The following is a 15623-nucleotide window of genomic DNA, read 5'->3' on the forward strand; positions in this document are numbered from 1 at the left end:
AATTGTTAATTTATCTTAAAATTATTAACAGAGTGCCTGTCTGAAAGCATTTGCACCTGTCTTTGTCATTGTGCCGTTCAATCTGTGAATCTGTCCCTACAATGGGAAGCAGCAATATTAGAATTTGGTATAAAACCAGAAAATGCTGGAAATACTCAGCAGGTCAGGCAACATCTGTGGAGAAACAAACAGAGTTAACGCTTCTGCACTTGCTTAAATTCTATTATATTTCTAACTTTTTCCAGTTCTGACGAAAGGTTATCAACCTGAAACATTAATTATGTTTGTTTCTCTACATATGCTACTTGACCTGCTGAGTATTTCCAGCATTTCCCATTTTTATTTTAGTTTTCCAGCATCTGTAGTATTTTGCTTTTGTATTAGAATTTGGTACATTGTTTATTTTTTTCAACATTTTCTCAATCCTTCCACATACAGAAAAGGTGCAAAAGGTATCATAGGGCACCAGCATGGTCATGCAAGTTAATCTAAGAAGAATGCATTTGTAATCAATCAGGATAACTTTTTTTAAAGAGCTCCCCGCAGGGCAATTTGAATTTTTGTTGTGCATTCTGTATTCTGGCAAGAGGAAAAGAAAACATCTCTGATGCTGCATCAACTGAAGAAAATGCCAAAAATATGATATCATGGTGTCCATAACACAGAGCTGAGGGCAAATGTAGAGGGTTGCTGGAGTTCTTTGAATGGTTTGATCTGTGCTTGTGCTGAATTAAATGTTACTCATAAATGGGCGACATAGTCAAAGGAGCTTTCACTGTGCTTAAAAGCTCAAAAGGTTTGCTCCTGTGAGAGATCTCAAACTGTCCCATCCAAAAAAAAATTCAACATGTCAAACAAAATAACTGAAAATAAAATATTGAATGGAATACTTATTTTGATATTATGCAAATTATTTGTATTTATTATTGTTATTGTGCTTTATATTTTTAGTATAAGAGTTTTCCACTTCAGAAATTTCAAATATCTGAAATACTTAAAGGCGGGGACTAAACTTATACTTCTGACAAAAGAAGCAATTCTCTACAAAATTTAGAAACCCTGAGACACCAAATTCAATCTCACTTCCCAACCAGGAAAATTTAAATTGTCCTGGCACCTATTTTATTCCACAGTTACAAATTTTGTGTGTTACCTTTTAATCATATTACTAATACTTGCAAATAATACTTCCCGTATATACATCGACTATAATGCCCATAATACTAACAACCTGAAAAATATGTACCAAACATGCATTTCGATATGAAACTTCTGATCTGCCATTCTCCGACTTCAAATACAGGTCTACAGAACAAGCACAGTTTTTGAAGTGATGTAATTAAGTGATTCAGTTGCAAGTTGAGTGTGACACTTAATACAATTAAAATGATTAGATACATATAATATTTATATTATTAGTTAAATTTATATAAATATTTATATATTAGATTTGCACATTTGTGATCAAACAGGTTCAAACCTACAACAACAAAAACAACAACTTACATTTATATAGCACCTTTAACGTAGTAAAATATCCCCAGGCACTTCACAGATCCGTAATCAGACAAAAATTAACACCAAGGAAAGAGATATTAGGACAGGTGACAAAATGCTTGGTCGAAGAGGTAGGTTTTAAGCAGCATCTTAAAGGAGGAGAGAGAGGTGGAGAGGCGGAGAGGTTTAGCCAGGGAATTCCAGAGCTTAGGGCTGAGACAGCTGAAGGCACAGCCACCCCTGGTGAGGTGAAAGAAGTGAGGGATGCACAAGAGGTCTGTGTTGGATGAACGCAGAGTTCTCAGAGGATTGTAGGGCTGGAGGAGGTTACAGAGATAGGGAGGGGTAAGGCCATGGAGGGATTTGAACATGAGGATGAGAATTTTTAAATCGAGGCGTTGGTGGACTAGGAGCCAATGTAGGTCAGCGAGTTGAAGCTTTGTTTAAAGGGGTCAGTACCATGTTACTTAAATATTTAGGCAACTTCCCTATTTAACACAATCCATATCTGTTGCAATGAGGCTGCCTCTGTGTCATCTGTTACGTCACCTTGGGGAACAGGACGTGCTGGAAGGGTTAAAGCTAATTCTTTGTGTAATAGATTTTTGCCTTTGGTTAAGACTTGTACAAAAATGCTAACCTGCACTTACTTTATGGTACAATTCTTTCTTTTTCTTAGTTGGCAAGGAATTACTCCAGGGAATTTCAGACCTTGAAATGTACCTTTAATACATGGGCTGCTAATGCAGCTTGTGGCAAAGAGTATGTTGAAAGACTTACCCCATTCTTTGGGTAAGCTATCCATCCCAGGTCTCCCATTACAGCTCTGGAGTCCAGTAAGTTAACTGTAAAAGCAAGTAACAAAACAATCAGTCAAGTTTACTTAATTCTGAGCTGCAGACAGAGCCAGCTGCAGACACCTTAAGAAGGGCAGAAACAAAAATCTTCAGGAAAAAGCATTCCACTTGCATAGATATTAATTTCATATTTCAGTTTTATTTGCATGATATTCAATGCAAAAACAACTATATTTTATAGTATTTTAGTTAATAACATGTTTTCAAGATAAAATCTTAAATAATCTAGTGGAAATCCGGAACTCTCTTCCCCAAAAGGGCTGTGGATGTTGAGTTAATTTAAATTTTCAAGACTGATATCCATAGATTTTTATTAAGTAAGGTTACCAAAGGATATGGAGTAAAGGCAAGTAAATGGAATTGAGGTACAGATCAGCTATGATCCAATTGAACTGAATGATCTACTCCTGTTCCTATGTTCCTAATTATTAGAGTTGGAGTATCTTAATAACTTTCAGGAATAAAACATCTCTGTACCTTATTTTAAATTTACTTTTGGTTACATTTATTTTAAGCAACTTTCACAATAGCTATTCAATATAGCTCTTGGATAAATTTGTTTTAGGTTCTGCGAATGTGCTATTCTTTCTCAAGAAGGTGGTGTTGCTATGTATTTTTTCCCCTCAGTAAATAATTTAATTTAATAACTGAAAACAGAAAACTGATATATATCTTATAAAATTCATACATCAGATATGTAAATAACTGCATGATGTATGAATAAAGTGTGTTCAGAGCTCTTTGCACGGTCTCACACCATCTGAAATGCTTAGAGGTAGCACTGACTCACATGTCAGTTATTAGTACTTCAGCAACTGCGCATCCGTCTGTTGTTGACAACAAGCATCAGTGTGTGTATGAAAAGACAAGCATCTCATCGTTACATTGCTACTGTCGAAACATTAACAGCATTATAAAGGAAACGGAGTCACATCACACAATAGTTTTACTGCAGGGATCAGAGCTCAGCTCACTTACTAGTTCATTAGGCAAAAATTATTAAATATTTTTTTCAGGCAGCTGGAGAATGTCACAAAGGTACTTCATGAACACAAACAATATCCCAAACAAACCTGAATAAAATATTTTAATAATAAAGTGTAGGTGGTACAATATGTACATTTTCAATAATTAATGCTGTACTCTAGGGCTAATAATTGATATTGACATTGCTTCCAGAATTCACCTTTGCTGCTCTGTAAAGATCTCTTAATGTATAATAGTTCCCTTCATCAAACCACCTGCAGTACTACAATGTATGCTGCATGCTTTTGGCTTGCTTTCTTATGGACTGTTTTTGTGCTATTTATGGCACCTGCTTAAACTGAAAAGGAACTTTATATGCAATAGCCATGCAATGAGTGAAGGAAATTTGATTTTTAGTAAATAATTCTGACTATTTCTTGTGACACCCACACATATCAAATTCTAGTATCTTGACACTTCTATGAGAAGCTGACTTTTAGAGTCCCCTATAATTCACTATCCTTCTGCTTTCCCATCTACCTCTATCAATGGCTGGTAATCACTCTGCACAATGTTTCTCGGGCATTTTGCTGCAAGGATGTTAATGAGTGATGACATCATCTACGCACATTTAATATTAATGGTATCATATACTTTGTCACACAAGGTCATCTACATAACCAATGAAAATTCTAAGACAAAACACCATGCCTTAATAAGAATTATAATTGTTCTGTTTGTTACTTAAACATTTTATAAATCTGTTACATTACAGAATCACAATACTTTATAGATTTTAGTCTTCTATTTTGAGTGATTTCCTAAAATTGTTTCACCTGCACCCTCATTAATAATTAAGAGCACATCAATATGAATATGAACAGTGCTCCTGGACAGTCACACTTAGCTTCCAAAACAATAAGCATTATATTTCTCAGGATAAAATGAAGAATGCACTCTGCAGTTCTGAGGCCCCACATGAAAGAACTGAACCTACTGCTGCTGACTCAGTGCCAAGTGGCTGCGAAATGTCAGGATGTGGATAACCCAGATAAGATAAGGATTAGAAAGAGATGTTTCCACCAAGGTTGTGTAAAACAACCTGTGTGTTGTGCAGATACAAGAGAGTATATTTGTAAGAGCAGTTTTTGACATTGGGCGATACACTTGAAAATATACATCATGTATGAGAATGGAGAATTGTACCTGCACCACTTGTCAAGCATGTAGCTATTTGACAGGACTTTACCAGCAATTAAACACTAAACAAGTCCTCACCATTACATACAAGACCAGCCGATACTCCCGACTCCTTTTCCCTAGTTGAAAATGAATGCACAATAACAAAACTAAATGCAGTCCACTCTTAATATGCTCAATGTTCTGTCGCACAGAACAGCACCATCTGGTGCATGCGCAACTGAGGTAAGGCTCAGAGTTTCTGCAGAGGGAAGGCAATGTTTTAACTGATTTGCAGTTTCCAAGTGTTTGTCTAGAAACACGAAGATCTATGTAGTTGCAAAGTTGCGGAACTGCTGATAACAGCTTTTGGTTTTTTCGTGTAATCCCGATTCGTGTGGCGTGAAGAAAGGTTGCCTGGCTGATGAACACTGACTCTGTGTGGGATCTGTATGCGTGAGGGGCACAGAGATAAAAACAACTAGCTTCAACATGAAAGGCGTGTAGGGCATGATTCAGTGCATCAGAAGATTCTGTAGTACAGCTCGAATCGCCTTTTTCCCGTTATCTTCACGAAGTGAAGTAAATGACGAGAATATGTTGTACATCAATTACAGTGACGAGAATGTTTGAACTGCTCTTAAGTTGCATTATACAGCACACTCGGTGTGTATTGATGTATTCAATCTTTTATAATGTAATTACTGGAGGTCTCCTGGGAACCATAAATAAATATATCTCGAAATAACATATTGGAACCATCCGCATCAAAAAAAACAGTATTCTTACAAACCAAAAAACATAATATTTTAGTTTTGTAACAAATAGCAGATACAAACAAACGAGCGGTCAAACAAACGAGCGTTCGTTTCAGCCAGTTCCTCGTGCAAATGTCCAGCTTCTTTTATTCACTCCGATTCACAATCCAAGAACACCCTTAACCCAGACAAACTAGGTATGTGTTTAACAATTAAATGGTACAAATTGTTGTTTAAACCATCGAGGTGAAAGCTAGATGCAAACAACCATATTCACTGGCTACTTAGGGCTGAAGTAGGACCCCAAAGTTTTAGACACAGATAGAATAACTGCTGACAGACATTTTAGATCTATTAGACCCTAGAGCAATGTGAAATACATTTAAAGGTGACTAAATTGCAAGTAGAAGTAATGCCATTATAGCTTTTGATTATAATTGTTGTGGAGAGAAGAATCACATAGTTTAGAAATCACGCGCTTGGTTTACTATCAATAAATTCAATTCAACCAATTTCAGTTCAAGGAATAGAGCTGGGCCATTCCAGGCTCCATTAACCCTGTCTTAGGAGTTTACAAACTATACATGCGGGTTTTTTTCCACATAAAGCTTTTATGAAAATTATGCTTTGACATTATCAGATTGACTATTGCAATGACGTATGATTTGACCGATGTTTTAAAAACATAAAGCAAAGTAAACCACACTGTTCCCTCAATACACACACTCCAGCCCTGATGATATATGTTCTGTATCAGCAGAAATGATACAGAATTCCTCCCTGGGTTAATAAAGGTAATTTCACTTGGTGTCTTCATTTACTATCTGAAAAGCCGAATCAGTAGTTCTACATTCTGAATACTTCATCACAAGGAAGGGGCCACTTCAAGCCTAACTAAAAAGATAACCTAAATATGGTACCTGGAGAAAACTAACAGATAGTCTGCTCTCGGTTGCAGCAGCCCAGCCGCTAATTGCTCCGACCCCCATTTACACACAAAAAAGTAGACAGCTGCAAAAGCACTAATAGCCCTATACAAATGTACTCTGCTCATCCAAGGGCAGCTCAGGGGCGCTTCACACGGGGGTAGTAACATTCAGCACCACGAGGATAGTAGCATACGGGTTTGTGCCCTCAATTTTCTGCATGATGAGTCCTTGATCTCAACCAACCTATCGGGAATGAAGTGATTTTCTTCCACATAGGAAGGGAGAGAAGGAACAAAATGGGCTTCGGAAGCGCGGATCAGCCTTTCAACAACAACAACAACTTGCATTTTATATTGCGCCTTTAATGTAGTAAAAGTTCCCAAGGCGCTTCACAGGAGCGATTTTCAAACAAAATTTCTCACCAAGTCACATAAGGAGATACTGGAACAGATGACCAAAAGCTTAGTTAAAGAGGTAGGTTTTAAGGAGTGTCTTAAAAGAGGAGAGAGAGATAAAGAGATGGAGAGGTTTACCGAGCGAATGCCAGAGTTTAGGGCCTAGGCAGCTGAAGGCATGGCCATCAATGGTGGAGCGAAAAAAATTGGGGATGCCAAGATGCCAGAATTGGAGAAGTGCAGAGCTGTTGGGGGGTTGTAAGGCTGGAGGAGGTACAGAGACTTAAAGAACTTGTATTTATATAGCACCTTTCACAACCTCAGGACGTCCCAAAGCACTTTACAGCCAATGAAGTACTTTTGAAGTGTAGTCACTGTTGTAATGTCGGTAACCTGGCAGCCAATATGCGCACAGCAAGGTCCCACAAACAGCAATGCGATAATGACCAGTTAATTTGTTTTGGTGATGTTGGTTGAGGCATAAATATTTCTAGGACACGGGGAGAACTCCTCTTCTTCTTTGACTAGTACCATGGGAACTTTTACTTCCACCTGAGATGGCAGAAAGGGAGCCAGTGTAACAGCTCATCGGAGAGATGGCACCTCTGACAGTGTGGTACTCCCTCAGTACTGCACTGAAGTGTCAGCCTAAATTATGTGCTCATTTCTCTGGATTGGGACTTGAACCCATAACCTTCTGACTCAGAAGCAAAGTGCTACCACTGAGCCAAGGCTGACTTAGGAGCAATTACCTGCTCCTTTTCCCCAATGTATATGGGAGCAGACAACTTTTCAATAGGGCATAAAATAAAAATATCTTTCATAGTGTGAACACTGTGTATAATACTTAACCCTGCTGTGAAAGCATTGTGATTGTTACTCACACATTACTCTACCTCAGAGGTGATGTAATCAAATAAATGGCAGCTAAACTGTCATTCCATTTTGCCTATGCTATCAAAATGAAATACTGGCAATTAGCTGACATTGAACTTCTATCTTGAGCCCAAGAGAAAACACCAGGCATAAACACAGTTGTGAGCTGCACCAATGGCCCAGTGGGTAACTACACCATCCAACAGAGTACTGAGACATATGGATCGGGAAGGTTTGACCATTCTTCATATGAATCTAGACAGTGAATTTATGCAGGCTATTCATCTATAGGATGCATCAAAGTCAGGTTCCAATCTGTCTTCATGGAATGTCCATACATGTACACTGTCTATGATGGTTCCCCGACTAGAGAATAACAACTCTGGCTGCATTTTCTCCTCTCTGGCCTATGATGCTGAAGCCAATTACAGCATTACCATCACTGCCCTGGCTGAGATCACCAAACTTCACATAGACCAAGCCATTTTGATTCTTACTCGCTCATTACTGTACCTCAAAGGTAGTATCGTGATTGAATAAGCTGCTCAAAAGTCATGTCTTTTTTTACCTGCCCTTTCAATATTAAATAACTGGGCTGAGTTAGTTGATATCAACCAGGGCAGTGGTCTGGAATGCTACAATTGGCCACAGCACACTGGGCTATACTTTGATGCCCTCTCAACATCTCCCCCCTCCCCCTGCAAATGAATACCCTGCCAACACTCATTGTCAAGGTCAGCAATGAAGAATGGTCACTTACGCAAGGTATTGGTCAACAGTCAGTGCCCCAGAACCATAACCCAGCCTGAGTCATTGCCTTCAGGAGAGGAGAGAACATTGGAAAATGCTACACAACTAGGTGTCAGCCATGGTTCAGTGGTAGCACTCTCGCCTCTGAGTTTGAAGGTTAGAGTTTGAGTCCCACTCCAGAAACTTAAGCACAAAATCTCAGCTGGCACTCCAGTGGAGTACTGAGGGAGTGCTGCACTGTCAGAGGTGCCGTCTTTCGGATGAGACAATAAACCAAGGCCCCGTTTGCCCTCACAAGTGGATGTAAAAGATCTTATGGTGCTGTTTTGAAGAACAGCATGGGAGTTGTCCCTATTTTCCTGGCTTATGGTTAGCCCTCACCCAAGATCACTAAAAAAACAGATTATCTGGTCATTGTCACATTGCTGGTTGGGGGACCTTTCTGTGCGCATTTTGGCTGCTGCATTCTCTACATTACAATAGTGACTACATTTCAAAAGTAATTTATTGTCTGTAAAGTTGCTTTGGGATGCCCTAAGGCTGTAAAAGCATTATATAAATGTGAGTTTTTCTTTCTTTTTCCTTAGAGTCATGGAGGGCTGCCCACAATGTTTTCAGTCTAAACAAGGGCCAGTCTAACAGCTGTAGCAAACGTGATAAGCAGAATGTAGTGTGTGCTCAGGTAAATAGGGCTGAAGGAGAGAGTATCACCATCAGAACTCTATTTGCAATGAAATATTAAGATTAACTTTAACATTCCTTTTGAAAAGAAATCTGCTGGATTTTTTTAAAGATAATTATGTGTTGATGACCTCATTGGGGAATACTGTCATGGAGAAGTTACTGAACCTAACAGTGTGAGCAATCTGCATTAATGCACACAGCTGAAATGATAAAATTACTGAAACACCCAGGGTTAATGATTATCCCTATTGATGCTAATTCAGCTTTCTCATACTGTCCCCAATGACAGCTAAACATTTATTTTTTTAAATCATTACAGACAGGAACAGAAAGCACAAAGAATTCAGTAGAGTTTATTGTGTTTTTTTAAAGGATCTTCATGGTGATCCTCCCTCTTTGATTTTTGCAACAAAAGTGTTAACACGGCAAATAGAATGACTGCTGAAATGAGTCATCATTGTGAATAAGAGAGCACAGGTACCAGTGGCCACTTTTGAACATACAAATAATGACAGAGAGGAAAAGACCCACTGCTCCATCCAGCCTGTTCCGCACATCACAATACAGGCACTCACCATCCCACCTGAAATCGATGTCATCTCCTGGGAGAGGTGAAAAAGCAAATAAAAAACCCAGGCCAATTAGGGGAGAAATTGGAATTCCTCTTCATTCCCCTTAGGTGATCAAAACTCGTCCAGGAAACCACTCTGGTCCAAAGTGCATTTCTTCATGATATCCCACAGATATGACCACGATGAGCTGGTTATGATCTACCAAAGTAGCTCAAATGAAAATGGGGCAAAGTCAGAAATGGGTTTAAAAGAGGCAAGCAGGTTGGAAAATAGTGTATGGAGGGGGAGAAAGTAATCAATTCATATTCAGCTAAGTAAATTTTTCATTTTAGCATCAGCTCAGAAAACTCTGAGCTGCTCAATTACAGGAGTTTCTAGGTTCTGACTGAAGACCTGAGTCAGTTATTAAATGGAAGTACTGAGCATTTTCCCTTCAATTCTCTCCACGCACACATACCTTTCCTACAGTGAACTTTGAAGGTGTAAAAGCCCAAAAGAGACCTTGAGACTCCTTTAAACACTTTTGGGAGTTCTCATTTACATTGTTTTTGCTTCAATAAAGGTCCCTTTATAATATGCTAACATATTTCATCCCAATCAACACCATACATCACATACTCAGGTGGCAAATTCTTGACAGTTCAGCATCGTAGGAATGCATGAATGCATGTCGTAGCTACATTATTCCTGTCACAAATATCTACCTGTAAATGATTAACTGCTTCAAGCTGAATATCTGACTTCACTTACATGCGGAATAATTACTTAAATATGATTTTTTTCTGTCTTGTCCGGTTAAGAAAACCTAATATGCAGCATATCGTTTAGTCTTATTGTCCTTAACTATAAGAGTATAATAAATTTATTTCACCAGATATTGCTGCATTCTGCCTGATATGGCTCAGTAATGTGTTCTGATGACATCACCAGCACACAAAGCTTCCGTTCCAACTTACCTACTTGGGACACAGCCCATCCATTAATAATTTTCATTTTAGCAAGATAGTAAACTAAAAGTGAAGATGGTGTTACAGAAATGATTAGTGACCATCAATGTCAAATAATCAGTGGCTACGGTGCAAAAATGCTCAGACATGTCGAAGATGTTGAAAGTGCCTCTAATTTTTCGTGTTACTGTTGGTAAATGATAATCAAAGGTTTTCAACTGTTTTTGGCATTCTGCAGTTCTGGTGACCAGCATGTCTAATGTTCCTTCCAGAGAATAGTAAACGTTCATATTGATCTCAGGCAAGGGACAAGAAACTGTCATGGTTGAACGTGTAAAAGACATTCAACACTCAAAGGGATAATATGTTTTACTTGATTTACCACCATTAGCTGCTGCAGGGTTGGTAGAAACAGGACCGCAACTTTGCTGCACAAGAGAGCAGGTATCATTGTTTCCAGGCATCTTAGCATATTACAAGTGTAGCCATCCTCAAAACAATGACATTTACTAGTTCTGTTTATTATCCAGTTCTTACCCTTGAAAGCACAATACATAAGTTAATTATTCCCTACATATTGTGTGCCATTTTATGTACCTACGCTGTTTCTGTCAAGGTTCTGCTCACCTCTACTATTAAAACCAAAGAAAGCGTGTAACAGTAAAAGTGTCCTCATAAATCAAGCATCATCATCTTAAAAATGAAGACAGCAGGCATTTAAAACAGGAAATGGAGCAGCAATAAAACGGCAGCTACTGCGACAGTTCATTTATTTTTCCAGCCCAATAAAATTGTGCATTTATAACTTTACCGGTAATCGCACGGATCCCAGCAACAGTAATTTGATTTACTGAAAAGGTAACATTGTTAATCACACGCTGCAGATGGATGTTGCTTCAGTGGCAATGATCTGCCGTTAGCTGAGCCAATAATTGCTCATGGCTTTTGAACTGCCTTTCCCACACCAACTGCACGAGCTCGCACAGCACCCAGGACACACAAACCAAGACAAACTTTCTGTTGCAAGTAAGGACCGTAAAGCAACGAAATACTGCATGGTGCAAAAGTAGGAATGATAGGTGAGGATATTAAATATAAATAACAATGGATTTTCATTTTAAGAGAATTTACGTTTAATTCCGTATTAAAATGTGTGTTCTATCCAACAGTTTTAATTTCATTCGAAGACAATCCTTCTGAATGTGTGTTTTAAGTACGGGTGCAAAATGATCAATTACTTCCATTTAACACCCAGATCACACAATCATTCAATGATAATGAAAATTCAATACGCAAAGCATGAACCTATGTTTTTCTCTGATAAAGCATGCTGTGAATTTCCTGCATTTTGTTTTAATTTCTGGTTTCCAATGTTTGCAGGTTTTTTTCTTTTTTCTTTTCACAAAATATATAAATTGTAAAAGTTCTAGACACTTTTGAGGCACTGACTTTTTTTATTACATTGGCGTAACCATTTACAATTTCAAGCGTCCTGACCGCAAAGAGGGGAAGAGAGCTCGTCCTCTTCATTTTCTGCAGCATCAGATTCAAGAGGAAACATTGCTTTGAGTTGTTTGTTTCACAACTGATGCATTTTTTTTAGCAAGAAATATATAAGATCGTATTTTGTCGATTAAAATGAATTATTATTTGGTCGACCGTAGAATGAAATAGCAATCGGGATTACACTTTCGCCTATCCACTCAAATAAAATTCAGTGTTTTACTGTTACGTCAATGTGACCCTACACTCGCTGTTCTCTGCAGAAGACCGTCGCAGAGAAGCTTTCAAAGTTGTGTTTGTTTATTTAAAAATAAACTTTGGTTCTGAATTTCCAAAAAGCACATACACTGTTGCAAAACGATCTCGAAAGGTAACTGCAGAATAGCAGTCTTACATTAAAACTCGTACAGCTTACAAACAAGGAGAGGCGTCTCAAGGGAAGATTAAACCCTCTATCAAACATGACCGGTGCAGTTCAAGCACACAGGGGTGCAATTAAAGCATTAACCGTGGCGCACACTATCACAGTCACTGTCACCAACTCGTTGTATTGCAGTTACTGGAAGACACTCTCACTACCAAGCCCTCGGTGCTTAGCAAGCAAGTTTCAGTCACAATTCCTGTTACTTTGTTTAAATGCTCCCCTACAATAAAGTTTAGGCCGTTCGTGCTATGCAGTTCTAACGTTGGTGAGCAATGTCTTTGACTCGGGACAAGTTCGTTGTAGTTCAGTAAAATTGGCCCGAATCGGTAAACTTTGCAAATAATGTGTAAAAATAATGTGCAAATTCAATTGCCAAGATCAGGAATATTTCGAATCCCTGAAAAAGAATTTCAAACCAAATGAATTCATGCCACAAGGTATCCGGAACTGCAAACAATTTCAACGACCGTGAATGCTGTATTCAGCCATCAAAGGGGCATTGCAAGGCGCATGGGGATTGCTAGTGCACTGGGAACAGGTCCACACGCTGTGCCCTTCTCCTTTCGTTTTTAAACCCAGTCCCTTCAGAAAAGGGAGGTAGCCAGTAACCTTAACATAACACTTTATACGCGATTTTAAGTTTGCAGCAACAATTTCTTTATAAAATGCTTCTCTCCCCGCCCCCCCCCCAAAAAAAAACTTTAGTCACTGCTCTGGTCAGAGGTGCTGGCAGTCCCGCAGTGGGAGCCGGCACACAGTTTGACGGCTGTACGCGTGTCAGCCCCCAGTGCGAGTCCGAGCGGACATCACCTTCAAAGTTTCCAAAAGCCAAAAAGATGTAACAGCCCGAGACAGAGGTGTGGGGACAAGTTGAAAGGGTGGAGAGATAGCCATGAAATAACCCCCACCTTTACCAATGGAAGGAATACAGCCCGAGAAAAGTTAGGAGAGAAAAGGTGGGAATTGATTCTTAAATTGAATGTTTTAAAATATATACAATTTGTATAAAAAAACCCAAGCCGGCTGAAATGGTGCAACAAAAATTAAGGGGAGAGAACGGGCTCGGGCATGGGATCCAGGGGTCTGGGGGGTTCTGAGCTGGGATCTAAGGTCTTGGGGCCGCGGAGCTGAGTCTGGGAGCTGGGAGCTGGGGTCTCGCAGCTGCGGTCTGGGATTTCGGATCTGGGAGCTGGGATCTGGGTCTGGAAGCTGGGATCTGGGTGCTGGGATCTGGGTCTGGGAGCTGGGATCTGTGTCTGGGAGCTGGGGTCTCAGAACTGGGGTCTGTGGTTTCGGAGCTGGGATCTTGGAGATGGGGTCGAAATCTTAGATCTGGGGTCTGGGAGATGGGATCTTGGAGCTGAGGTCTGGAGTCTCGGAGCTGGGATCTGGGAGATGGGGGCTCGAAGCTGGGGTCTGGGGGCTTGGAGCTGGGGTCTGGGAGATGGGGGCTTGGAGCTGGGGTCTGGGAGATGGGGTCTTGGAGCTGAGGTCTGGGAGATGGGAGCTCGAAGCTGGGGTCTGGGGGCTTGGAGCTGGGGTCTGTGACCTGGGAGATGGGGTCTTGACCTGGGGTCTGGGGTCTTGGAGCTGGGGTCTGGGGTCTTGGAGCTGAGGTCTGGGGTCTTGGAGCTGAGGTCTGGAGGTTCGGAGCTGGGGTCTTGGAGCTGGGGTCTGGGAGATGGGGTCTTGGAGCTGAGGTCTGGGGTCTTGGAGCTGGGGTCTTGGAGCTGGGGTCTGGGAGATGGTGTCTTTGAGCTGAGGTCTGGGGTCTTGGAGCTGGGGTCTGGGGTCTTGGAGCTGGGGTCTGGGAGATGGGGTCTGGCGTCTTGGAGCTGGGGTCTGGGGTCTTGGAGCTGGTGTCTGGGGTCTGGGAGATGGGGTCTGGGGTCTTGGAGCTGGGGTCTGGCGTCTTGGAGCTGGGGTCTGGGGTCTTGGAGCTGGGGTCTGGGGTCTGGGAGATGGGGTCTTTGAGCTGAGGTCTGGGGTCTGGGGGCTCGAAGCTGGGGTCTGTGATCTGGGGTCCTGGAGCTGGGGTCTGGGGGCTCGGACCTGGGCTAAGAGCACCAGTGCACGAGTGACAGGACGGAGCAGGTCAGTGGCGATGACTGGGCTGTTGTCCGTGTCCCTCGATGTCACAAAAAAGTCGGGAAAGGGGGCAACTTATATTATGATTATGAATTATGCGACGTCCTTGCCTCCGCTTACCTTGGTTGTGCCCCGTGGCCCCGCTGCACCCCTCCAGCTTCCAGCAGACCAGACAGGAGAAGTAGGAATAAGTCCAGCACAGTAGTGAGGTCCGCAGGGCTGCCGCCGCGCTCCGCCGCCGCGCCATCGCTCGGCCCCGGACCAAAGTGGAGTGTGCGCGGCTGGCGCTCGGTGTCTGTGTGGCTCTGTCAGTCTGGCAGTGACCCGGGGGGAAGGGGGCGGCACTCGCCTCAGAGTCCGCCCGGGAGCGAGCATGCAGGGGAGGGAGGGAGGGAGGGAGGTGCTCAGCCCTCTGTCTATATATGTGCAGACTCTGCACCACACACACTAGGGGGGAGGTGCAGCCTCTGCACCAGACACACACTTGGGGAAGGGGGGGGGGGGGCGGTGGTGAAGGTGCAGGAGGGTACGGGTGGAGAGAGATGGAATCGAGTGGGGATGGGGGGAGGTTGGTCTACAAACTGCACCCCCGATCCCGCATTGCCCCCTCTGAGTCACAGGCACAGGCTGCTACCCACCTACCCAGCCTCAGCCAGTCTGAGCCACTCAAGACTGTTTTATGCAAGTGTGTGAGAGAGATACTGAGCTACTCCACTCCCATCCACTTACACACCGTCAGGGAGAGAGCGGGAGGAGGAGTCACTCAGCACGGGCCTGTCAATCACCCTCAGCACAGCACCATGCCACTTTCCAGCCGGCTACAAGGCAGAAGTTGGTGGAGTCCTGGCTGCCGCTGCCAGTCCCTGTGTACCACAGAAATCTACCGACTCGTCCTGATCAATACGGCTGAAGCCTGGTTTCTTTCTAACTCACTCTCTGTGAGATCATCAGCAATTGTAGCACCAAGAACAGCGATTCGTAGTTCTCACAAAAAAATAGACAGGATGGTGGAATATATTCCCAAAATACTAGGGGGAGATCCCGCTATCGCCCTACATAATACAAAATGATGTAATAAGCCAAAATTACTTTTTATTTCTGATTTTCTGGAATTATTACTCTCCGGATTTATTTTAACTGTTGTAACTTCTTCTAGAGAGATTGGCACAGTTTCTTGGGCTCAAAAAGACGTGTTTAT

General features: G+C 41.7%; 1 protein-coding gene across 1 annotated transcript in view; it reads right to left on the bottom strand.

Moving 5' to 3' along the window:
- epha5 (EPH receptor A5) overlaps nucleotides 1-14751 on the bottom strand; it is a 496258-nt gene extending 481507 nt beyond the window's left edge. The window contains exons 1-2 of the mRNA XM_085991135.1: nucleotides 14546-14751; nucleotides 2278-2342 (exon numbers count right to left, since the gene is read on the bottom strand). Coding sequence (XP_085847261.1) covers nucleotides 2278-2342; nucleotides 14546-14672 — 192 coding nt within the window. The 5' untranslated portion in view covers nucleotides 14673-14751. The remainder of the gene's footprint in view (nucleotides 1-2277; nucleotides 2343-14545) is intronic.
- Nucleotides 14752-15623: the final 872 nt, after the last annotated feature.

The sequence above is a fragment of the Somniosus microcephalus genome, chromosome 1, assembly GCF_052327205.1.
Source record: "Somniosus microcephalus isolate GS21.2 chromosome 1, FLI_Smic_1.0, whole genome shotgun sequence".
In the NCBI taxonomy this organism is placed as follows: domain Eukaryota; kingdom Metazoa; phylum Chordata; class Chondrichthyes; order Squaliformes; family Somniosidae; genus Somniosus; species Somniosus microcephalus.